This window comes from Talpa occidentalis, unplaced genomic scaffold (assembly GCF_014898055.3).
Source record: "Talpa occidentalis isolate TD23 unplaced genomic scaffold, MPIMG_talOcc4v2.1 talOcc4.15, whole genome shotgun sequence".
In the NCBI taxonomy this organism is placed as follows: domain Eukaryota; kingdom Metazoa; phylum Chordata; class Mammalia; order Eulipotyphla; family Talpidae; genus Talpa; species Talpa occidentalis.
Genome location: NW_023601543.1, coordinates 80231707 through 80257627, shown reverse-complemented (window position 1 = coordinate 80257627; position 25921 = coordinate 80231707). Strand labels below are relative to the sequence as shown.

General features: G+C 38.6%; 1 protein-coding gene across 3 annotated transcripts in view; it reads right to left on the bottom strand.

Annotated features, from left to right (window-relative positions):
* The window catches only part of SCML2 (Scm polycomb group protein like 2), an 82210-nt gene extending 58458 nt beyond the window's left edge, over positions 1–23752 (bottom strand). Inside the window, exons 1-7 of one of the 3 annotated variants that reach the window (XM_037512645.2) lie at positions 22977–23008; positions 11448–11493; positions 9482–9547; positions 6464–6573; positions 4649–4719; positions 3626–3860; positions 434–522 (exon numbers count right to left, since the gene is read on the bottom strand). In XM_037512645.2, the coding sequence (XP_037368542.1) occupies positions 434–522; positions 3626–3824 (288 nt within the window). In that variant the 5' untranslated portion in view covers positions 3825–3860; positions 4649–4719; positions 6464–6573; ... (1 more) ...; positions 11448–11493; positions 22977–23008. Of the gene's footprint in view, positions 1–433; positions 523–3625; positions 3861–4648; positions 4720–6463; positions 6574–9481; positions 9548–11447; positions 11494–22976; positions 23082–23698 lie in introns of those variants that run through there. The other 2 variants (XM_037512643.2, XM_037512644.2) reach the window with 2 other exon arrangements.
* Between the last annotated feature and the right edge of the window lie 2169 nt (positions 23753–25921).

The following is a 25921-nucleotide window of genomic DNA, read 5'->3' as shown; positions in this document are numbered from 1 at the left end:
TCTGGACTATACCCCAGTTCTTGTATAAATAAATAAATAAATAAATCTTTAAAAAAAAAAAAAAGAGGAAGAGAAATCACAGATCCTTCTCCTTCTGCACATAAAAAGATAAGAGGCCATGTGAGGATACAGTAAAAAGGCAGCCATCAGCTGAGAAAAGAGGCCATGCCAAAAACCAACCCCCGTGGTACTTTGATCTTGGACTTCTAGCCTCCAGAACTATGAAAAAATAAATTTCTATTGTTTAAACCACCCAATTGGTGCTACTTTGTTATGGCAGCCCTAGGATACTAATACATTTGCCAAGCCAGTAATTTAAAAATCAGTTTTGCTTTCTCATGTCAGAGAAGACAAAGCATTTAAGCATACTGATTAAAACAATAAAACCACAGCTCAAGTGATTAAAAAAAAATTGTTAGGACATCTTTCTTACCTTCTTAAAGAATGTTGCAGGTGCCATTTCAGATCCATTCAATGTTCGCAAAAGGAACATCGGCCAAGATGACGCATTCATCTGGTACCCTATGTTATAAAATAAATCAGATATCATGAAAAAGCCTCTCTGTGCTACTACAGCAAGTTGGTATAAGAAACAGGTTTATTCACCAATTTTTCTTCAGAGAATGACTTTCCTATCAAAGAAATGAGGAAACAGGCAGGAAGAAAAGAGAGTGCTATATCCCACTGTACTAAAGTGGGGGTAAAACTCATTTGGGAGAAGCCACTAGCAAGGATTCACCAACATGCAAGTATATGTTGGGAATAGGCCATAGAATGCATGAAAGCTTCCATTCCATTCCCTTCCAACAGCCACAGAAGCAGAGCAAAGGTTGCAAATGATTTCCAGTCCCGCTTTTTCCTGAGTCCCTGACTTATTTCCTTCCAAAAAGACAGTTTTCTGTCAAACTCAGCAAATGTGCATGTACGGCGGTACATTTCACTATTTTATCTCAAAAGAAAAAAAACTATAAACACTGAACTCTAGTTAATGATATGCATGCTAAAGGATTTAAGGAAAATGTAATGACATAAATAACATACTCTGAAATACATTTATTTCAGAGTTGCATCAGAGATTGATGTATCGATAGGACAGATGGACAGGTAAGTGATAAAGCAAATATAGTAAAATGATAATGGTAAAATCTAGGTAGTGGGTCTGTGGGTGTTCAATGTAAAATTCTCTCACCTTTTCTGTATGGTTGAAATTTTAAATAAAATGTTATAAAAAATCTAATTTCAGCAGTCTTTACACTCATTAAACAGGGTTTTCTCTTATAATGTGTATCGAATGCTATCAAAACAGACTCCACAGGTGCTTTTCTCTAGAAATCTATCAGTTAATGGGAATATCACAGCATCTGGCACATGCAGCAGGGAGCGGAGGTCTGCTACTTTTACTGCTTTCTTGAGGCAATCTGTTTCATTCAAAATTTGCTTGCCTTGATGCCAGAACTGGATAGAACCTGGCATGCATCCCTGATGGATATATGCACTAGTGAGGCACATGAATCACTGATATCAATAGGATATAACAAAAAAGTTCAGATAGAAAGTCATTCTATAATAATCCTGTACAATAATCCTGTATGAATCCTTAATCGGACTAGGAAAATAATTATTGCTAGGAAAGAAGGAGGAAAGACTGCTACATGTTCCCTTATAATAAATCAAAATTATTAATGATATCTAATAGTTATCCACAGCATGGATTTTCCACAGTGTGATTAGAATATTGCATTAAGAATCATTCTCTGGTCCTTAAGCCCTTTCTTCTAATCCCCATCTTACCCAGGACATCATGCACCATGATTTTTCTTAATATAATTAATTCTATCTTAAGTCAAACATAGATTAAAAGTCAAAAATAGAACAAAGTGCATATAAAAAATTCAAAAACAGATAAAACTAATCTATGATGTTAGAAATTCTGGACAGCTGTTACCTCTAGGAAGGGGGAAGTTATGACTGGGGATCAGCAGGAGTGGAGTCCTCTGCAGAGCTAATGTTCTATTCCTTGATTTTGATGATAGTTATATAGGTGTATTTTTAAGTGGTATATTTATGACTTGTACACTTTTCTATTTGAATGTTAGAACTTTAAAAAATCTTTTGAATAACCTTTATAGCTTAAATAAACCCTTTAAAAAAGAAAACTAAATAAATGATGTTATACTAAAATGAAAATTAAACTATGCAAAAGCACCTAAAGCGCAAACTGGCCAAAATTGTGTATTTTTTTTATGTAGTATCCAACTATATACTAATTAGCATGTATTGTGAAATATTTTAAATTTTAATTAATAAACTATAAAAGTTGAAAGAGTGATCACAACTCTGGCTATGTGTTTGAAATGCTAACAATCACAACACCTGCGCGTCCTTTAAACAAAATACAAAAACATATCCCACTGTAAACAGGGAAGGCTAAGCCTTGGGCTTACACTTGTACCTCTAAAAGAATTCTGTATGACTTAAAGAAATACTGAGCACAGGGGACTGAGGTGATGGTGCGCGGTGCACTGGTGAAAGAAACTCTATGGAGACTACACCTGAGGGGGTGGGGGAAGCAAATATTGTTTAAAAATGAGCAATGATGTAAAAAATAAAAATTTAAAAAAATTTACAAAAGAAATATTATAAAAATAAACAAAAAAGAATGATATGAAGAGATATGAAGAGGAAAAAAGGAAAAAACAGCAAAGATACATACCCTAAACTATCTTTTGGAATAACATATCTGACTAGTTTTTTAAAAAAAATTTAGAAAACATATTAGGAATAATTAACAAATAATTACCAGAGTAGGACTGCATAAATACATGTTGCTAAAAGAATGGTTAGTATTCATACTTTAAATTTTGGGTTCTCACTTGTAAGAGACAAAAAGAAATTCCACTCTCTCATTGTGCGTTACAATAGAGAATTTTCATCTTTGGCACTGTAAATAAGGAGGGGGGACCCACCATTCATTCGGAATGGGGAAGTGATAAACTAAGTTGCTTATTTTTCTACAGAATATCCTCATATCCCTAAGAATTAAAGCAGAAAAATTTTGCACCAAATTAAGAGTCATACACATTTTTTAAAAACCTGGTCAATACTTAAAAACCTTAATACTTAAAAACCTTTGCTAGAAAAAGTTCGGAAAGAACTTTTTTCACTACAGTTGTAATGAAATTCCCAAGTTTGAAACTGGAGTCTAGATATGGAATCATACCCTTTTCCTTTGCTAGCACTCTAGCCAAAATGCCGAATGGCTCAGTGGGCAATATTGAGGGAGGAAGCAATTCATACCAAATACAACAAACTTCTCCCCCAGAAGGGTTTCTGAATCTGCATGTGTAATCCAGTAATGCTGTTTTTGACTTTTCAAGTTCGAAAAAGCATGAGTCTTGCCCTAGAGTTGGAAAGCTTCAGCACATATATGCCTAATGTGTATTTAAGTGAAACTACAATATACAGTACTAAGTTCCTCTCTCATACATTCTCTACAGTAACCACCTGACCATCTATTTGCAAGAATGCCTAGGAGAACAGATTTTTTTAAAGGCCACGTAAAACTATTTCTACCGAAAATTGTTATTAGTAAGAATATGTCATTTTAAAAACTGCTTATCCTTACCCAGTGGAGGCTGAAGTAAGTCCCCCTCCTTCTCACATGTCCCAACAGGCTGAATGTCAGGAGAATCGACAAGCCTCCAAAAATCATTTCTATTATCACTGCCATCCAATCTTAAACGAAGCCTGGCACCAGTAGTGCCGACGACTGTTGCAATACATATCGAAGTAGTATTTCGAGGATCATGGGCTTCCAGTTTCATACCAACCTTGAAGTCATTGGCTGGTGGAATCTGAGACTATACACATACACACAAAGAAAATTTTGTTAAAGTGCATTACTGTAAGAAAAACAAATGGTCTGTTATGTTACCAGAATATCCAAGGAATGTTTTTAGTAATAGCCACAGCCGATGGTGAGCTGTAAGGGTCAAGATAAATATCTCCAAATCCTCTCCTTGGCTTGACATGCAGAATAAAACCATTGCCTACTGCTGGTCTTACTCATCTGCCCACTTGCAACCCAAATACAGCCACTAAAATGTATCCTGAGTGGCTTTGTAAAATAAGAATTTGATTAGGCCATTCCCCTTGAAATATACCAACTGGCAGCTCACCACCGCCTAGATAAAGTCCAAGTTCTCAGTACAGTTTCAAAGTCCCCACATCTTTAACCTCATTCCCACACTAGCAGCTCTACCCACTGTGTTCCAGCTACCCCATACCATCCTGTGTCAGATTATTTTATACCGATATGCTTTTGCCTCAAATGTTCTCTCTGAAATACCCCCCCATTCCAACCGCCTCAAATATCATCTCTTTGAGCCTCCCCAGTAGAGTTATCACACTTCTCATAATTAATTATTTACATCTGTCTTTCCCTCCAGATGCGCAGTCATAAAGGCTCAGTATACCTAACATAGAATAAATTCTTAATGAATGAATGCAAAGAAACCATCTGGCTCTCAAGTGGTACTACCACAATCCCACTATCTCCTCATACTACCAGAACCTAACAGTCACAAAGATACCCTTCAAGTTAACAGTTTACACTAATATACACAATATCTACAGAATTTTGGCATACCTGTCTAAAACACTCTGAAGGAGCACTTAAAGAACCAGTCTCTTTCAAGTAATTCTCCCACTGAAAATCATCTGGCAAAAGAAATTACAAAATAGTTTAGTATATTCAAAATGTACACTAAATTTCTGGGATAAAATATACTTAGCCACATCTCTTTTTAAAAATATTTCCTAAAGAACAGATTAAAAATTCCTGATCTACATTTGATTACCAGCATGGACATAAAAATAAAACAACTTCCTGACAGTAACAGCTCTGATACAAATTACAATCTCTTGTTAGATCCTTTCCATGTGATTAGGACTACAGCACTGTGATTCTGAAAATGTGGACTCTATAAACTGAAGGAATTTTTCTAGAGTAATAATAGCAAATTCTATTCATCTATCACTAATATAAATTTATTCAAGGTATGTTTTCATCATTTCATCCCACTATATGAAAGTGCCTCTTTGCTTTTCATGGGGAGCTAAAAAGTGCTAGTTTAACAAAATTTTACCTTTGCAATACTTTATGGAAAGAAAAAAATCTGGGGACCTCCCTGGTGGCATAAGAGGTTAAGTTTCAGCACTATGAAGCAATCCGCAGCCACTGCAGCACGAGTTCGATCCCTGGCCAGGGATCTAACCCACATGGCACAGCAGATTTCATCTGTCTTGCCTGCTGCTCCCCTCAGCAGTGTATTTCAGTGTATCCACCTGTTCTGTTCCCCACTCTGTCTCTGGTGAGTCCTCCCATTCTCCTGCACCTCTGGCCTACATCTCAGCTCTTGTATGCACAAATAAATACATCTTTAAAAAAAAAAAATCTAGGGCCTCCCTGGTGGCACAGCGGTTGAGCACTGGGTTGCAAAGCTGCCTGCAGCCTCTGCAGCGCTGGTTCGATCCCCAGCTGCCAGGCGAGGGTCCCACATGGCACACAGACCTCTCCTACCGCCCACTGCTCCCAGCAGCAATGTACTTAGTCAGTCTGCCTGTTCTGCTCTCCGCTCTGGCTCTGGTGAATTCTCTCACCCTCCCGCACTTCTTACTGTACCCAGTGCTTGTATAAATAAATAAAAGAAAAATCTAAAAAAATTAAAAAAAAATCTGAGACCTAGTGTTGTTTCTTAACTGACTATTAGATCTCCATTATGGTGTCAAGCATATGGTGGCAGAACAAAGCACTTTCACTTTGGGTTTAGTCAATGATAATCTACATTTTCTACAAACTCATGCTACCCCTTTCTCTCATTTAGTCTTCATGATATATTATAATGCTAGAGGAGTGATTGACTGCAAAGTGCCAAGGTTGAAGTCACTAACCACCAAGTTGGGAAAAGATGTGCACAAATGGATCTCCCAAGATGGTATGTCATTTCTAGCATACAACTGTTATGGGAGCTTATGCATTTATGTGTGTATATACACAATTTGTACATGGCATTAAGATTGTCATCCATAACACTGTATACTCATTTCTTTAACACATCTAAGGATAAAAATATTGGGTTTAATTTCACTTCCAGATGATGTGAAGCAAATACTACCACAGAACTGAAAAGCATGCAGAAAAATGTCAAGAATATGATGGGCTTTGGAGTCAAACCTGCCTTCTTCCAGTCTAGCTATGCCTCTTATTAGCTATGTGACCCTAAGCAAGTCATGTCACTGTCTCAGTTCCTTCATCTATAAAATGAAGAAAGTAAAAGATATGGTACAAGGTATTTTCAAAATTAAATGAAACATTAATCACATATGAACCACTTAATAAATGGTATGTATTATAATAAAACTAAATACCATAGTTGTGTCTAAATTTATGAATACGGAATACCTTTGTCAAAAGTGAAAACAGATCCCTTGCTCCAAAATTCAACTGGCCAGGATATTTCACTGGTAACCAGGATACTCGAGGTCCTAACTGAAATTCTACCACCATATGACCTTGGAAAACATTTTCAAAAAGATGAACAAAACAAAACACAAATGAGGGGGAAAATATGGTTGGGATATTATTAAGGAGCTGACACCCCAGAAAAAAGAATGTAAACTGAAAATAATAACTAAGAAATTAAAACCATTTCACAATTATATTTCAAAAAACTAAGACTCTTCCAAAAACCAGTTACATTTGTAAATTGTTTCAATAACACTGGAAAATACTTAACCCATCTCTCTAACAAATTTTTAATATTCTATCACCATTTGTTACTGAATGGACTACACTATGAGCTGGCAAATTCTTTATACTAGTGATATTTAATATGATCACTTCTCTGTCACACTGCTAGCTAATGACCATATGCAGCATTAAACCATTGGCATCATGAATTTTTTCTTTATTCATAAGGCAAAACATTTAGTCTGCAAAGTTATTCATCCTGGCTACCCATGTGCTAAGATTCTCCCAATAACAACAGGGGGAAACATACATTGCTCCAGGACTTTACTAATTTAAATTTTACATGTCTACAACAATACCACAGCTGGAATTCCTGACCAGGTGCCAGAAGAGTCTGAATGTCTCAACCAAGCCTGAGGTCCCAGATTACCATTGCATCTTATTGCCACTGACAAATAAGGGGGGGGGCACTTTTTCTCTCAGAAGTCTGGGAACTGATAGGTCTGTTTATGAGACAAGTGTATGTACATACCCTTGTGATCTGGTATTTGCACATGCCTCTAGTCCCTTCCTGTTTGCCATGTGACATCTATTCTTATCCATACGTTAGCCCCAAAACCTTTGGCAAACTGAACATAATCTATATGAACACCCCTGGTCTTCTTCAGAGTAAATCAGAATCATGTCTTCTCTAGTGATAGGGTGGGCTGAGAGGCTCTATAAAGAAGACAGGCAAGGTATCTAGAGCTGGAAGTTTTTCAGCTTAATGATCAGCATTTACTACTTTAAAGCATTTATCACAACCATAATGGAGCACTTAACGTCTATCTAACCCCAAGCTCAAGAGGGTAGGAATCATGTTTGTCTTTTTCTCTATTGGATTCCCACAGCACCAATTATGTCAGGCTCTGTCCCAGGTACTGCAAATGCAGCAATAAAATAGACAAAAATTCTGGCTCTCTCGAAGCTTATCTTCCAAATGATTTCTAAGACGAGATGTTAAGGTGGGAGTCCTGAGAAATATCTGCAGGTATTTATCAATTTGATTAAGTAATCTCATTTTTTAATCAAAAGTCTGAGGTTCTTTAAAAGCTCCTACTTTCAACATTTAAGAATATATTTTTAAACTTATTTTTATGAAATTTCCAGAATATGTGAATCTACAGAAACAGAAAATAAATGGTTGTCCAGAGCAAGGGGAGATGAGTATTGAAGGAAAATGGTTAGTGACTGATAATTGGGTATAGGGTTTCTTTTTAGGGTGATAAAAATGTTCTAAAATTGATTGTGGTAATGGTTGCACAACTCCATGAACATGTCAGGAACCACTGACTTGTCTGTACTTTAAATGCATGAATTGTATGGTATGTGAATTATTTGTTAACAAAGCTGTTATATAAAAAAAAAAGAGGGAGAGGAATTTGAAGGTTTGAGGAAGAACATTCTACGCTAATGGCCTCCATGTCCTTGGAGGGTTTGGGGTGTAGAGAGATGAATCAAAGAACAAATAAAGTCAATGGGAAAGAGAGCTAAGGAAGCACTGAGAACCCACGTAGAGTGGGAGAATGATTGCACAGGGACTATCTCTACAGGCAATCTTCCTGTAGGTACACAGAATTATGGATGAACTACTCCAAGAGTGACACTGGCAGGGCAGATACACAAAGACAAGGGGCAAGACATTTGATAGAAGATAGAAATCTCTGGCAAACAAAATAAGTTTGCTAGAATATTTTTTCATTCAGCCTTTTATATGCATAAGTCTCTTCTCATTTTCCTTAAGAGTAGGTGGATTTGATCAGTTTCTGTCTCCCAAGTCTCTGATTCACTGCTCATGCAAATGCTGTTCACAATAAGGAACTTAAAACACGAATAACTCAGAGTTAACATTTACTGACCTTTTCCTATGTCTAGGGCATTATATGCTAATTATCTTTATTTAACTTCAATAGTTCCAGCATGATAGTAGTATTCCTGTGCCACCAAGTAGAAAAAAAGAGAATAAAAATGTTAAGTAATTTGCCCAAGATCACAAGACCAATAAGGAGTGAGGCCAGGGTTCTAGAACAGCTCTGTCAGGGTCCCCGTGCCCAAACAATTAACCACAAATTGTCTTTTGAACACCATGTACTCTAATGTTGAAAGAAAGCTTTTTATGAATAATCATGTTACTTAAAGTTGGTAATACATGGTAATTAGTAACTAGATACCTATAATTTGGCTAAATTAGCATTGAAATGAAATTATTTTATTTCATCTTATACCAATTTATCTCTGTTAAACCGAGTAAAAATTTTAAATTACTATTTTGTAACCTTTCCTACTGCTTAGATTTTATATTTATAGGAGTTTTACATAGACTACGTCAAATGCAGTAAGAAGAGTCAATTTTAACACTGAGTGAAGAAGGAAAATATGCTGTCTAGAAGTATTTTAAAGCCTACCATTTTGGGGCCTCCCTGGTGGTGCAGCGGGTTGAGCGCAGCGCTGTGAAGCTGTCCCCAGCCTCTGCAGCGGGGGTTCAATTCCAGGCCAGCCAGGGAGATTCCCACATGGTGCGGCAGACCTCTCCTGTCTCGCCCGCTGCTCCCCTCAGCAGTGTCTTCCATCCGTCTGCCTGTTCTGCTCCCAGCTGTCTCTGATGAATCCTCTCACCCTACCGTGCCTCTGGCCTGTACCCCAGCTCTTGTATAAATAAACAAAACTTTAAAAAAAAAAAAAACAACCTACCATTTTGCACAGATGTGCTTGATTGAGGAGCTTTCTCTTGATTCTCCTTCTTGGCATCCATTGACTCTTAAAAAGAGAGAGAAAATAGCAATATTGGATAGAAGATCACAGTAACAGTCTGAAAGAGTGCTTAGAAAAGCCATAAATGGAAATTATAGGCATCAGTTTTAATTTTATAATTAATATCCTCTCTGCATAGGACTTCATTTTCCAATATACTATGTACCTTATAATTTGCTTATTTTTATTATGTCTTACTCCACTCAAATGTAAGCTACAAAAGAGCAGGGATTTATTTTATTTTCTCTATTTTGTTCACTGTTGTACCCTCAATGCCTAGAACAGGGCTTAGCATGCAAAACACCCTCAGGCATTTGTTAGATGAATGAATCAACAAACCAAAAACAGCTGAGTTGACCCTTACACTGTTCAAATAAATGTACCATAGAAATAAAGTGGATGCCTCAAGAGTTGAAAAGTTAATAGGAAAGTTAGAATACAATGTAATTCGACAAACTAGGCCCTTCTTTTAGGTGTCAAGTTGAGAAACTCAAACAGTATTAGACCTTATGATTTCACCAAATCTAAGATATTATTTCATCCATATATATTATAGTATGTATTTTGAAAATGACACATTATTTAAAAATTAATCATAATACTATTATTATGGTGGCAGAAAAACCATAATTCCTCAATATTGTCAAATAAGTACTGTTTATATTTTGTCAATTGTCTTAATTATTTTCAGTGTGTCTGTCTGAATCAGGACCCAAACAAGTTCATGTACAGCAACGGTTAATATGTTTCTTAAGTCTCTTTTTATCTCTACGCTCCTTTTTTCTTTTTTTTTTTCCCCTTCCCCTTTCCCTAGCAATTTTTTTTTGCTGATGATACCAGTTCAGTGTTGCAGTATAGATTTTGCTGATTGTCTCCTTGTAGAGTGGATTCTTCTGCTCTTTACATTTTCTCTAACTTGGTATTGGTATTTAGATCCAAAAGAGCTTAATTAGACTCAGATTTGGCTTGAGAGGGCAGCACTTAAACTGGGGTTTGAAGGAACAACAGGATGTCGGACAGCATAAGGTGTCAAGAATGTATTACGGGAAAGAAAATACAACACAGAACAGAGAGTGCACCTATGTTTGCTGCAGCACTATTTACAATAGGTAAGCTATGGAAAAAATCTAAATGCCCAAAAATAGAAGACTGGATCAAGAAGATGTGGAATTCTATTCAGCAATCAAAAAAAGATAAACTCATGCCATTTGCAGCAACATGGATGGAGCTGGAAGGGATTATGCTCAGTAAAATAAGTCAGCAGGAAAAAGAAAAATATTGGATGGTTTCCCTTATAGCAGTAATACAGGGGAACCAAACAAGGGATGGGGGGGAACACTAGCAGGCAAACTATAAATCTAAGACATTCAGCAAGGGAGGGGAGAGAGAGGGCTCAAAAGAGGGGAGGGAAGAGCACAAGAGACTATGGTGAAGGTTCACAGGTGTGTTGGTGGTGGTAATTTTATGGGAATTACACCTGTGAGGAGAAATCAAACTTGTACAAAAATGAACATCAATATGAAAATATATAAATTTTTAAAAAAAAGTGCGAATGAGTGCAGCATATTCACTGGGAAGGTGAGCAGACGTCTCCCTAGTGAAAGCAAGGAGTAAGCATCTTCTAATCACTGAAATTAGAGTTAGACGATTTGGATTAGGGATTTTGATTATCACAGATTGTTGTATGACCCATTCTCGTAACTTCCCTGAGTAGCAGTCTTCTCATTTATAAAACTAGTAAATGAAGATAAGATTACCTTTAATGGCTAGTCAGTTCTGAAATTCCAATTCTAAGCACCTAACATCTCCTGTAACTATTGTTTAATGGTTTTATTTCTAGCATACCAGGAGATACTCATTCCAAATAAGTAATACAAAATATTATCTTCAGACAAGTAAGCCTTACCTTCCTTCACTGTTTGCCCCATGGTATACTCTTCTGGCTTTCTTTCCTATGAGAAGAAAAATTAATTAATGCCTCCTTTTAGCAAAATACATTTCTGAACAATTGTATTATTAGAAATCAGTTCTCTAGCTAGACTATTTTAGTCTCTTTCCTTGAATAAAAACAGTTAACTTCAGTAGATTAGTTGCCAAGGACTGGGGAACAAGGGGCTAAGAAATGACAACAAATGGGTATGGGATTTCTTTTCTGAGGTGATGAAAATGTTCTGGAATTAAACAGTGGTGATGGTTGCACAACCTAGTGAATACACTACAAAAAAAAAAAACACTGAATTATATGGTTTTTTTAAAGGTAGTTTTATGGTCAAATAAAAAAAAAAAGCAGATAGTAAGTTGGTAGATTTGGGATTCAAATTGACGCCGATCCTGCAAGCCCACTTTTAAGTCCATGTTGACAGGAGTTCATGGAAGACCCATGTGTGTGGTGAAACCTGTAGAAATTTTAAGTCAAATTTTCCAACAAGACCATTACTTGTTAGAAGGCCTTTTGAGCCACTAATTCATTCTTTATTTTAAACTGTTCCTCCATATCTTCAATATGCTAGGCACTCTGTACAACAAAGATAAATAATGCACTGCCCTTACCCTCTGAGAAAAGATCTGTATCCAGAATATATAAAGAGCTCTTGCAGCTCAATTTTAAAAAGACAAACAGATAAATAAAAACATAATTGGAGAAAAAGATTTAAACAATCATGTCACTAAAGAAGATAGTCAACAAGCATGTGAAAAGATGTTCAATATCATTAACATCCAAAGAAGCACCAATTAAAACCACAATGAAACATCACTTCATATATGGCTAACAAGACTGACAATACCAGCCAAAGGTTGGTAGAATATGGAACGACTGCAGCTCTGATACAATGCTGGTGGGAATATAAAGCAACTATTTCTACAGGAACAGAACTTCTTAGAGTTAAACACAAAGCAAATATTCTCAACTTCGAAACTAATACTTTGGAATCCAAATCATTTAACTTAGAGGTAGAATGACTAGCCCAAGAATAAAATACTTATCCGTAAAGACAGGAACAATTTCAGATCCCTTTAGTTTTAGATTAGCCATATTAGGTAATATCAATTCTTTCAGAGTTTGGAAACTTTTCAATGATCAAAGTCATTTAGTACCACTGAGAAGACATATTCTCTTGTAAGTCCAAAGTGATGCCAAATATAAGACTTCAATATAGAAAAGGAACAGAAACTGTTTAGGAACTGAGTAGGTGATTCAGTAAGTCTTCCTTTTCAGTCATCATGGCATTACATGTAAAAACTGCTTGAAGGTACCATCAAAAGTGAACCTGTGCCTGCTGTGATAATTTAAGGATTCTCTCAGTCGAAATAAAATCACAATCATTTTTTTACTTTACACTTCTTTCACTAAATACTTCTTTAGACAGCCTTTACTGTTTTCCCTCTTGAACCATGTAGCTTCCATGTTTCGCTACACCTCTCATTTCAATGTTAAATAAAATGATTTTCCTTTAGGAGACCATGATCCTGGCCCTGTTTTATTTCTTTCATATATTCTTTATATTTTTTATTTCCTTATATATCCTACCACACTGAGAACCATGCTAAGTACAAGGCAGATTCAAACTGAACACTTGAGTGACTATTCACCAAAAGTTAACGCAACATATTTTTTTTTCAAATACTCTTTAGGTTCAGACATTTCATTGGAGATTTTTGTTCTCTCCTGTTTCTCCGCAATATTACTAGACAGGTTTTGTGTTTGCCATATGCAAATGTTTAAATTCTCAATCTAGGCACCAGATATAAGATCATATTGAATGCTTAAACTTATTTAATAAATATATCCTGTGTAATACAATCCTATTTGTATAAAATTGTACATAAATTTGCATAAAGTAATGCAAAAGTATTCTGGTGATTTTTTTGCATTTTATTCCTTATATTTTTATGTATAATTTGTATTGTTTACAATGGTATGTATTAAATTACCAGAGAAAGCTATTTTTATGGTGGGGGGGGTAAGATTTACCCTGATAGTTTTTTTTTAATAATCTCTGAATGTTGTTATATTATTAGTAAGTTCTATGATTGAAATGCTGGTCTATCACATAAATTTTAAAAATTATATACTCTTAAAGGAATCATTTATACAGTGATGGTTCCCGGTAGCCATATCAATTAAATAAAAATATTATTTCAAGTGCTTAAAGCCATTATAAGTTACTCGCATCTCACTGAGCCTTGGTTTTCTTATGTGTAAATTAAGGCTGATCCCACCTGTATTTCATAGTGTAGTCTTGAAAATTCAAATGAGATAGTATAGGGAGAGCACCTAGCATAGTGTCATTAACAAGTGCTAGCTCAAAGATGGTTTCCTATCCCATTTTATCTGTCCTAATTAAAACTCCCTGAGATGAGGTTCAACATTAACACTTAACATTAATTATGCTGTGAAATGAAATTATGCTCCTACTTTGGCTCCTGGGCATTACTTAATTATTCTCTTCCAAATTATAGACCAAAGAGGTATACTTTAAAGAAACAGAAATGCTAAGTCTATCACTCTTAAATTAAGCACTAATAAATACATTTGTAATGCCCAGATATAATTACCAATGAAAGGAGTCACCATTACTAACCAGCATTATCAGAAAATGTATATATTCTAGCTAACATCAAAAGAAACGATGTCACCCAGCGTTGGATAACTCTGAGGATTAACTTTACATGAATATATTATTTCTTCAATTATCATTGGTCAATACCAAAGATAGCCTTTGGCCCTTTGTAAACCAAAATGGATGGCCCTTTAGGAATTCTTAGAAGTCAGAATGGTTTTGTCTTCTTAACACACTCATCACCCGGGCCTCCCTGGTGGCACAGGAGTTAAAGACAGCGCCATCAAGCTATCGCCAGCTACTACAGCACGAGTTCGATTCCTGGCCAGCCAAGGAGCAACCCACATAGTGCAGCAGACCTCTCCTGCCTCTCCCACTGCTCTCCTCAGCAGTGTATTTCAGTAGATCCGCCTGTTCTGCTCCCCGCTTTCTCTGGTGAATCCTCTTACCCCCTGCACCTCTGGCTTATACCCCAGTTCTTAAATGCATAAATAAATAAATCTTTCTAAAAAACACACTCATCACCCTCCAAAAAAGTAGAATACAGAAGAGCAAAAGGGGGAAAATCACTTAAAATCCCACATCAAACAATATATAAGCTGCTAAACATTTGGTGTATATTCTTTCAGTGTTTAAAAACCTGTATGTAAGTCCATATACAATACACATTTGAACCACCTTCAATTGGACATTCTCCAAATTCCATACATCAATAATCTTCAAATAAAATTCTGCCCATATATAAATTCACAAAGCCAATTCTTTTAGATAATCATTCATGCCTTAAAGAAAAACTCCACTATCCTCAAGATTAATATTCAAAACAGGACAAAAATTATTGCTTATTTGGGAATCTAAAACATGATAAACACCAAGGCAGATGAAAATCCATTTACTAGGATTTTGGAGGGGTAACTTTTTTTTTTAACTTATTTATTGATACATACAAGAGCTGGGGTATAGGCGAGAAGTGCAGAGGGGTGAGAGGATTCACCAGAGACAGTGGGGAGCAGAACAGGTGGATTGAGGGAAATACAGTGATAAGTAGAGCAGCAAGTTAGACAAGGAGAGGTCTGCAGCACCATGTGGGTGTCCTGCAGTGACTTCCCATAGCTTCATAGTGTTGAGACTTAACCCCTTGTGCCACCAGGGAGGCCCTTGGGAGGTAACTTTTAAACTTATGACTATATGAAATATTTTTATAAAATTTGATAAGCAAAACTTTTCATCATTTTAAAAATAACTGTCTTATACAATACTATTTTTAAAAAGATTAGCAGTTCCAATATTAGAACACATGTAAAACAAAGCAAAGCTTTTAATTAAAAGGAGCAAATGATAGAGATTTTTGATGTTAAAGCAACAGACCATGACTTGTTGGTAATGCTGGATAGCATCAACTCATAGTTGATCCTCAGAATTCCTCGAATAAAGGTACGCTGTAGAGTTAGGAATATATCTATATGACTTACATACCAGATATGCACACAGCACAGGTATCTTTCTTTTTTTTAAGTGAAGATTTTTTTTTAAAGATTTATTTATTTATTTATATGGGAACAGAATAGGCAGAAGGACCGAAATACACTGCTGAGGGGAGCAGTGGGCGGCAGGAGAGGTCTGCGCGCCATGTGGGACCCTCGCCGGTGGCCGGGGATCAAACCGGCACTGCAGAGGCTGCAGGCAGCTTTGCAGCCCAGCGCTCAACCGCTGTGCCACCGGGGAGGCCCCCACCACAGGTATCTTTATGAGAAAAATTTGAAGCCTCACATTCTTTTAGAAATAAAGACAGGGCCTCCCCGGTGGCGCAGCGGTTGAGCGCTGGGTTGCGAAGCTGCCCGCAGCCTCTGCAGCGCCGGTTCAATCCCCGGCTGCTCCCCGGCCACCAGAGGAGGGTCCCACATGGTGCGCAGACCTCTCCTGCCGCCCGCTGCTCCCCTCAGCAGTGTACTTTGGTCCTTCTGCCTGCTCTGCTCCCCGCTCTGGCTCTGGTGAATTCTCTCACCCTTCCGCGCTTCTCACTGTACCCAGTGCTTGTATAAATAAATAAATCTTAAAAAAAAAAAAAGATGATATATAGAAATAAAGACACACCTCCCTTCCACAGAAATAGTCTGCAAGAGGGCCTCCCTCGTAGCACAAGGTTTAAAGTCAGCACTATCAGGCTATGGGCAGCCACTGCAGCCTGAGTTCAATCCCTGGCCAAGGAGCTAACCCACATGGCGCAGCAGACCTCTCCTGTCTGGCCTGCTGCTCCCCTCAGAAGTATGCTGCTCCCCTCAGCAGTGTCCTTTGGTCAATCTGCCTGTTTTGTTCCCTGCTCTGTCTCTGGTGAATCCTCTCACTCCCCCACCTCTGGCCTGAACCCCAGTTGTTGTATGCATAAATAAATAAATCTTTAAAAAAAAGTTTCAAGACTAAGAAAGGTTCACATATATTTGTTCATAGATTTAAAGAAAATGTTGAAACAAGTGATGCTTGAAGTTATACAGACACATAATTCAACAGAGATTATTAATGAATATAGCACAAGTAGAATTTTTTTCATTTTCTAATCTATCTTGTTACAAAAACACTGTTATCAAGCTTAAACAAACAAAAAAGGTTTTTATTGCCTAGTCAATATGCAAAAGGATGACAGGGAAGCTCCGAGTTAAATGAATAAAACAGCACCTTTTAGTTTTTCATTTTGACTTGAATAGTAACTCATTACTTTGGTTTCAAGAAGTACTTTGCATTTACACCTAAATACAAAAACATATTGATTTACTCCAAATATATTACAGCTATGTAGTTTCCTTTGACAAAGAGCAACTGACTCTTTTAACAAAAATTTTGTTTCTGGTAATGGTGATTATCCTAACAGTAAATAGAAAAAGTATGTATCTCCACTGTATAGCCATAGATAACTTGTTGAATTAGACATGATACATCACCTTATTAAACATGATTCATCACTTTCAGAAATACCTACTCAATTTACATAAGTACATAATTATCTAATATTATCAATATAACTGATATAATTATAATCAGATTTCCCATTTTCTGATTTATCTATAAATGTAATCATGGAAAATAACCCTAAGTTTTAATGCAATTACCTTTAAAACTAAAATTCCATCTCTAAATTGTGATTAATCACTATTAAGAATGAACTTTTTAAAATCAAATCAAGGCTTCTAGAGGAAATTAAGGTTTATAAATTTTAACTATCCTTTATTACAGCCTACCCCATCAGATAAACTTTTTTGTGTTGAAACAAACCCAAGCAGAAAACAATTTTCAAGAATTGTTAAGTTATCTAAAAAGTTACAGCAAACATGTTAAAATAATTAATCACTTGCAACTTAAAAATAATTTATGTGAAAGTTATACATTTAGTTAAGAACTATGTTATGTCAGAAAACAGATAAATGAAAGACAAATCAGGGGTTGCCAAAATCCCAGTTTATAGTTGTAAATTCCTAAGGTTTTAAAGCACAGCCACAGGCTAATTGCCCAAAGACCTGCTGCCCACAGACATTTTCGGAGGACCGGAGTTAATAGCAGGGCATGTCAATTTACTACAGGCAGCTCTTGGTGCGACATTTTGACAAAAGAATTGGGTCAGGTTACAGCCTGTTCCTATTATCACAGCAGTCTAGATTTATGGTTTCTAACACAGGCCCTACAAGAAATAATGGAAATGATGACAACAACAATCCCTGCTGGACAACAGACTACAGAGAAGAGTGCAATAAACCACAATCTCATGTGACCAGAAAACTAAACATCTTGACAATACTTCAAACATGAGGCGGGTGTCAGTAAATTACCTATTTAAATATTCCTACAACCTCTCAAAATCTCACAAGAAAAAATCTCAAATCAGAGTTTCTAATCTAAAACCTAGCAATATATAAATGTTCTTGTCACTGAGTAGTATAATTATTTTAACAACCAAAGACAATGTTTCATTTGAACAGATTTAAGATATTCTGCTAAATTAGTAAAAAATTAATAGTGATCATTACTTTTCAAATAACTTTAAAGTGTACTGAAAGATACTCCAAATACTTTAAATCTTTCAAAAGAAAACTGTTTTACAACAAAGGGTACAGGTTTACAACTCTATTCAGAGAGGCAAGAGTACGGAAGAGAAAACAAACACATTTGATTCACTGCTTAATTCAAAACTAAATATGGAAAATCTTAAAGCAGCTAGAAAGGAGGACAGGTGGGCAAAGGACCAAATGTTAAATACAAAAAATAAGAACTTTGTCAATATATGTGCTTTAAAAACTATAATAAAAGAAAAAGAAAAATACTGGATGGTCTCACTCATAGCAGGAATCTAGAAAACTTAAATAAGGGACCAGGAAAATGAATAACTATAAGAAAGTGAAAATCAAAATCAACAAACAACTACGAACCAGAGACACTCTATGGGGGTGGGGGGCGGGGAGGGGAGGGATTGGTGTCAAAATAAGGGGGTTGCAATTGTATGGGGAATATAAAAATAAAATTTTTTTAAAAATTTAAAAATTAAAAAAATAAAAATAAAAACTATAATAAGGCTATCGAGGTAAATACCAAGCAAATGGAACTGTTGATGTCTGGAATTCAGTACCAATCAATCCTCATGAGAAACAGAAGTCAAGAAAAATCAAATAGGGAGTCTAAACACAAGAAGCTAAGAGTCCTAGCAACCTTTCCCTGAGAAAATAAAGCATCCTTAAGGTATGCTCTGGAATTGCAATATATCTGTCCCTTCTGAAGTTTACAATGGCCCCTGACCACAAAAGGTGGGCACTCTCTTTCCGCTCTTACAACAATTTGCTCCTATAAACTTAGGAAGGGGCAGAGCCACAGCCATAAACACAGGTCACAAGTAATAGGTAGTCAAATGCTCTCTATCTTCAAATGTTTCCCAGGTCTTTACTCATACAGTGTTGTTTTGTTGTTGTTGCTGTTGTTGTTTTAACACCTTGGTTAAATAAGGACTTCATCTAGCCTAGGTCAGATGAATATGAGATTGATTAAGTTCAACAGCACCATCATATAAACTGCTACAGGTCTCAAATTTTTCACTTTTCACACACTCTTTCACTTTTGACACAATCAATAGGATATCCTCATTTTTTTAAAATGAAAATCTTTCAATCACTTACCCAAAAGTGAAAGAGAAAAGTTTAGTAGCAATTGCTTAGCATAAAAACCACCAGTATTATTTTTTAAATGGCCAAGGTTTACTTAAAATAGACAACATAAAGACAAAATAAGCAGAAATGCCTTACTCATGGAAACCAAAGAACATATACACACTTCAAATATTACATGGTTTCTGAAATTTTCTTGTTATCTTGCTCTAACAACCACCACCTCTATCTTTTTAAAAATTGTTACTACTACAATAAAGGCATTTTTTTTTTCCAAATCAGAATTACCATACGAATAAAGGCATTTCTAAGCTTAGAGTAACCAAAGCCTAAGTAAATTACATCTACCCATTTTAATCTAAGATAAACAGTGTGGTTTCTTTTATCTATTTCCCTAAGACAAAAGAATCATAAATATTAAGACCCAAGCCAAGAAGGATAAAGTTTTTCTTTCAAATCACCATTTGCCACTTTCAAAATTTTCAGGTGTTTGGTTCCTAAAAAGTCACTTCAAATTCTACCTCTTCAAATTCTTAGATATTATATAATAACTTTTATACAGTAATAAATGTTTCTAAAATTCTTAGGGATGCTTAATTTGCTCACTCCAAACTACAAAGCATCTCCTGGCAATGTCACAATGTGGAACAAGTATTTGCACCAAAGCCTCTTATCTCTAATGTATCAACATTGTCAGAGAATACTTTGTTCATATCTTGTATATCCTAAGACCCAGGAATATGACTATGAGGAGACAATGAGACTCCCAGGTAGGGGAGCTATAGAGAAGATGACCTCAGATTTCCACTCACAACTGGAAGGAGAATAGAGTTGGCAGAAGAAGGTGAGGGGGGAAGTAGCAGACAAGGTAACCTGGCCAAAAAAAAAAAAAAAAGGTCTAGAGGTGACTATCTGTAGTTAAAAAAATAGCAGAGGATCCCTTGTATCCAGCCTTCCAGTTACTAAAGTTACAACTAAAGTTACTAAAGTTAACCCAAAGAAAGGGGTAATAAAATACTCAAGTGAAATTATCCTCACTCCCCAAGAATTCAAACAAAAATTTGGATTTGTATCTTCCTTAAATGGAACAAGAGGCTATGACATTTTCTTTCAAAAGACTTAGTATTTACTCAGTCTTTTCAAGGCACTTTGCCATCATCAACTATTTCTCAGTGAGGCAGCGCAGGATTACCCTGAACACTGATGCGGAAACAGACACCAACAGCAAGGGGAACGGGCAGGAAGAGGGGCGATAGGAAGCATCTGGGAGGAACAGGCAGGCAACTAAAAAGGAACAAACCCAAGAGAAAATGAGAGTCACATCTGGCTTATAGCTGACCATCATAACCCTTATTTTTGAGTTCAGAGCAATTTCTGAAAGAAATATTATGAAAAAAGAAAGTGCTCTAAATAATCAGTCAGATACTAATAACCTAGTTACAACCTAAACTACTTGGTCATAGAAGTGAAGTTATTTAGCATTAAAAAAATTTCCACATACTGATTTCAGTTTATACCAGTAATCCATTTTCCCCCTCAAGGCTAACCAGAATGTTACCTGTCTGACCCAGAAAATAATCTCTCATAAAAATGTATAACTTTATATAATTATTACAAAAAAAGGCACAAAGTTAATATCACACAAGTCAGGAATCATTCAATTAGTCAGAATTTTGTTTAGAGAATTACAACCAAAATACTGACTCCTTGAATTAGCCCTTGCAATAAGAGAAAAACTTTTTCTACATTCTCACTGATATTCTTAGCTACAACCTTGAGATTTTCAGGAATAAACTACTGATGGGAACCAGAAACTAGCACACACAGCAGCCTCCAAAGAAATGTACCACAGACATCACGGGCACTTAATGTGTTGATTGAAGCATAAATCTAATGGACTAACCAATTTCCTCATGAGAAAAACATAGTATATCTTTAAGGCTGATTTCAATGTTTTTCTGTACATATCACTAAGTCATTAGCTTTAAAGCATCCCCACATTAACCTTTTTGTCCAAACTATCAATTCCAAAACAAATCAGGTTCCTTGGGAGAAACAGGTATACACCCTTAAGCAGATTATAATGCTGCATAATACATACAAAATTTATTTAAAAATTTCAAAGCCATTTTAAATGGTGTTTAAGTTTTTAAGGCTGCTTTGAAGACTACAAATAAAGCTATAGCCAAACAAATACAAGGTATCAGGTGAGGGCTCATAACTCACATCTTTCCCAAAATCCCAACTGGACTCATCTCCAAAAGCTTATTTTCACATTCCTCACACTGAATACACAAAGTCACACACAGACTGAAAGAACACTCATCCTTGAAAATACACTATTTAATGAGTAAGAAAAACGGCAAGAAAGGCAAAATTTTCATTATTGAAGGACACTCCCAAGCAGTAACTGAGAAAAAAAAAAAATCCATCTATGAACTATTGCTTGTCAAAGCAGTTGTACTCCATAAATGTTATACATCTGATAACTCTCCCCCCCCCCCGCCGCCCCCAAGCAGAAATATGAATAATTAATTCTAGGTTGAGGAAAGCATCTGCAGTTGTTTTGGAAAAGAAAACTATCTAAAATAATTTTGTAATCACATGATCATAAGGAAGTTCTCATCTTCCCTGCCTGGTTTTCTCCCTATTTTCTAGACATGTCCTAAAGTCACCCCTACAGGTTAAGTCATAACTGCCAATCTTTCAGTCCATGCAAGAAGAGGCTAATTTCAAATTGTAGTCACATTTGTAAGGAACGACAAATATCTTACGACCTTTTTTAAAAAAAAAAAATCAATCTTAACTGGGAACGTGTAACTAAATACCTGTGCTACCCAAACGCGGAGGAGGGGGGGAGCCAAATTACAGTTCTTCCCTCGAAGCTCAGTATAACCTCATTGCACACAACAGACTAAATTCGCCGACCCGCTCTCCATCCGCGGATCCACACTCGGCTGTAGCACAACCATTTAATCCAGGTGGAAAAAGCAAGATCGCTGTCTCGACGTCAAGGCAGCCACGGTCCCCAGATCCAATTGCACCGCGAGGGCACCGCAGCCGCCCCGCCAGAGTATCAAAGCCCCCCTTGCTGCCCCCCAGCCCCGCGCGTCCCGGCCCGAGCCCGCGGCGCACCCCCCCTTCACCGCCCCGAGCCCCGAACGCGAGTCCGACCGGCACCTGGCCCCGTCACCCGAGCCCCGCCGCGGGAGCATCCTTCCCGGCTGACGTTTCCCTCTCAAACTCCAAAAGTAATCTCAGACGTCCCCCAAAAGACGCCGCCAAGTCACCCCGGGGACGCAGCCGCACGCCCCCCGGAGTCACAGGCAGACCCCAGCCGGGGCGGGAGGATGCGCTTCGAACCTGGGAGCGGCTGGAGGAAAGCGGCCGGAGTCGGAACGCCCAAGCGCCGCGGGCGGGATGGGCCGGGAGCCGCGCGAGGGCCCGGGGGCGTGTGTGAGCCTCGCAGCAGAGCTGAGGGGCGTCGCGGGGAAGGCGACGGGAGACAGAGGACCCCAGCCCTCGAGGGGTGAAGCTGACCAGGGTGGGCTCCGGGGCTGCGGGGCCGAGCTGCGGCCCGACCCCCGAGTGACCGTTGAGGGGGCGTTCCTCGCGCGGGACGCGCCGCCGAGGGCTACCCGCCACCCGCCCGTCCGCGGACAACCACCCAGAAAGCCCGGAGGCCACGGCTCCGTCGCTCGGTTCCTCGCGGGGCCCGAAGGCGACACGTACCCCGGGTCTCGCCCACGAAAGGAGCGAAATTCTGTCACACCGACCCCGCGAACCGGCACCGGACTTCACACCGCCGCCGCCGCCGCCATGTTTGAGAAGCCGCGCGCCTCGCCGCGCATGCCCCGCAACCGCCGCCGACGCCCCGCCCCCCCCGCGGGCCCGCGTGCCGGGAGGTGGCCGCTGCTCGCCCTGACCGCGCGCGTGCGGGCCCGAGCGGGGGGCCCGGCCGGAAGCCCGCGCGGGCGCTGACAGCCCGCCGCCCAGAGCCCGGGCCGGCCCGGGGCGGTTTCCTCTCCGCCGCCCCACACCGCCACCTCCCGCTCCCCTCCCGCCAAAAAAAAATGAAAAGCCAGTCGCAGCCCACGCAGAGTGGGACCCCGCCGTCCGCGGCGAGTCCCATCCCGGGCGCGGTCTTCGACTCTCAGCCGCCACCCACCCCGGCCACGCACCGAAAAGACCGCCGCTTCCCTCCCGACTCCAGCAAGTTCAAGGAGCCGGGAAAAGCCACCCCTTAGGGCAGCTGGAGCGAAGCCACCCCCTTCGCGGGCGGCCTGCAACTTATCCCCTGGAACAGTTTTTAGTGTTTTTTCAATTCCCACGGGTCTCGCCAGGCACCCCCACCCCACCCCCTCCGGCTCCACTTTCTGCATTTAGCGGTTCCTCCGACCCAGGCTCCAGCTAACGGAGCGAGATCACCGCCCGGGGGAAAGTGACTTGCTTACAGGCTGCAAAGTGCTCGGGAACATCCTCGAGGGTGCGTGTCGCGCTGCCGCAGCCCGCTCCCGGCCGCCCGCGCAGAGCGCGCGCACAGGTGGAAGTCCCGGCGACGGGGCGTGGTCGCGCGCACGAACCCGACCCCTCGGCGCGGGGTGTACGGCGAGGAGAGACGTCCATCCCTCCTTAGGAGGGTGAGTATCTGCAGATTTCCAACTTCTGTTTGAACAATAATAAGATGTGCTGTGCTAGCCAAAAGTGAACTCTTGGCAGGCTGGCTTTCCCCACAGCTCTTTCCAAAAGGTGGATGTAGGTTTTGCACCCGCGATCGCCTTCGCTTAGTATATTGTGCTCGATGCATTGTCAAAATCATAATTCAGACACCGGAGCCTCCCTCCCCCCCCCACACCCCCAGAAAAAAGAAAGGAAAACCAACTTGCAGAATAGATCCATTTTCTACCATGTAAAACTTTTCATACGCAGCTTTCGCAATCTTAAACAAAGGCCTAATTAAAATGTTTTTATTGTAACTAAACATTGGCGAATGGCATAAAATTAAATTGCTCTGATTGTGAATCCTTTAAAAATGAGTAAATGGGGCCTCCGTGGTGGGGCAGGGGTTAAAGTCTCAGCACTATCAGGCTATCCCCAGCCACTGCAGCATGAGTTCGATCCCAGGCTGGCCAGGGAGCGAACCCACCTGGTGCAGCAGACCTCTCCTGCCTCACCCGTTGCTCTCCTCAGCAGTGTATTTCGGTCAGTTTGCCAGTTCTGCTCTTCACTCTGTCTCTGGTGAATCTCTCACTCCCTGCACCTCTGGCCTGCACCCCAGTTCTTGTATGCATAAATGAATAAATCTTTTTTTAAAATGAGTAAATAAGTGTTAGTGCAGACGTCAAGAAAACTTTATGGTGGAAAATAGAAAAATAAGGTCATTCATAAGCAACTATCAAAGAGATTTGGTCATATTAGTTGCATAATATATATCACATACAACGGGATGTTAAAATGGTCTGAGATGAGGGTTTAAACGTGTTTTTAAAAGCCAGAAAGTTACTTCACCACAAAGAAATTAAACAGAGGTTTAATCGAGGCAAGCCCTATTGTGGGCTACAGCAGACCCAGGGGGCCACTAACTTTCTAATCCTGATGCAGTGGAAATATTTGAAATTAATCTCTACATTCTTTATATGAAAGATTTGGGTTATCGTTCACACCACTTTTACATATATTAAATGGTAGGAATTCTATTCTGATGGTTAAACTGACTCTCACCTATGTTTCATCTACTTTCCATTTCTGTTTTTAACATGAAATTACCAAAGCCCTTACTCTAGAAGTATAACTCGCATGATCTCAGTGACTATGTTCACCAAGGATTTGTGTGTGGAAGGCTGACTCCTGTTATATTACATATGAGTTATTGACAATGATAACATCTATTGAGCACCTTCTATGTGCTGAGAATCATGTTAGTCTCTTCAGATGCATAATTTCCAATATCCACAATGTTCTCTCATAAAGTTCTTATCAGCTAGGTACCCTTATTCCCATTTTCTAAATGAGAAAATTGAATATTACATACAAATAAGTGGCAGAATCATCTTCTAAACATCAAACCCTTCCTAACTATCCCCTTCCACCCTTAATATCAGTCATACACTTTTAGCATACAGTATGCATATAAACATTCAATAATAATTCTTTCATTTACTTATACCCTGCTTTGTCTCTTTTGCCAAAACTTGAAACTACTTTTTAGTGATTTTCACATAGGTTGGAACATCATTTATTTTACAATATATGGAAGTCTTTTGCACACTGTAAGAATTTGGTAAATGTTTGGTGAATGGATGAATACCTACTATTATAATATTCAATTAATTTTGCCTAGAAATCATGAAAATAATCAGATACTGTGAACCGAAAGAAGAAGAATTAAGGCTAGCAAAATCCAAATTTTCATGATTTAGTTTTCAAATATTTCTATATAGGAGTCGATTTGCTCCTATAGTTCTCCTGTCAGCCCAAAACATAATCTTCACCCACCCCAAATTCAATGCCAAATGTTCCTGTATCTGAAGTACATTTGATCACTTCCTCTTGTGCCTTTCTTTAAAATTTAATATTAGACTATCAGAATAAAAAGATGGTCTTCTTTCCTAGATAAGCCAGTGTAATATAGATTTCTATCAGCACATATGCTTATATTGAAACAACACTATTTGCAT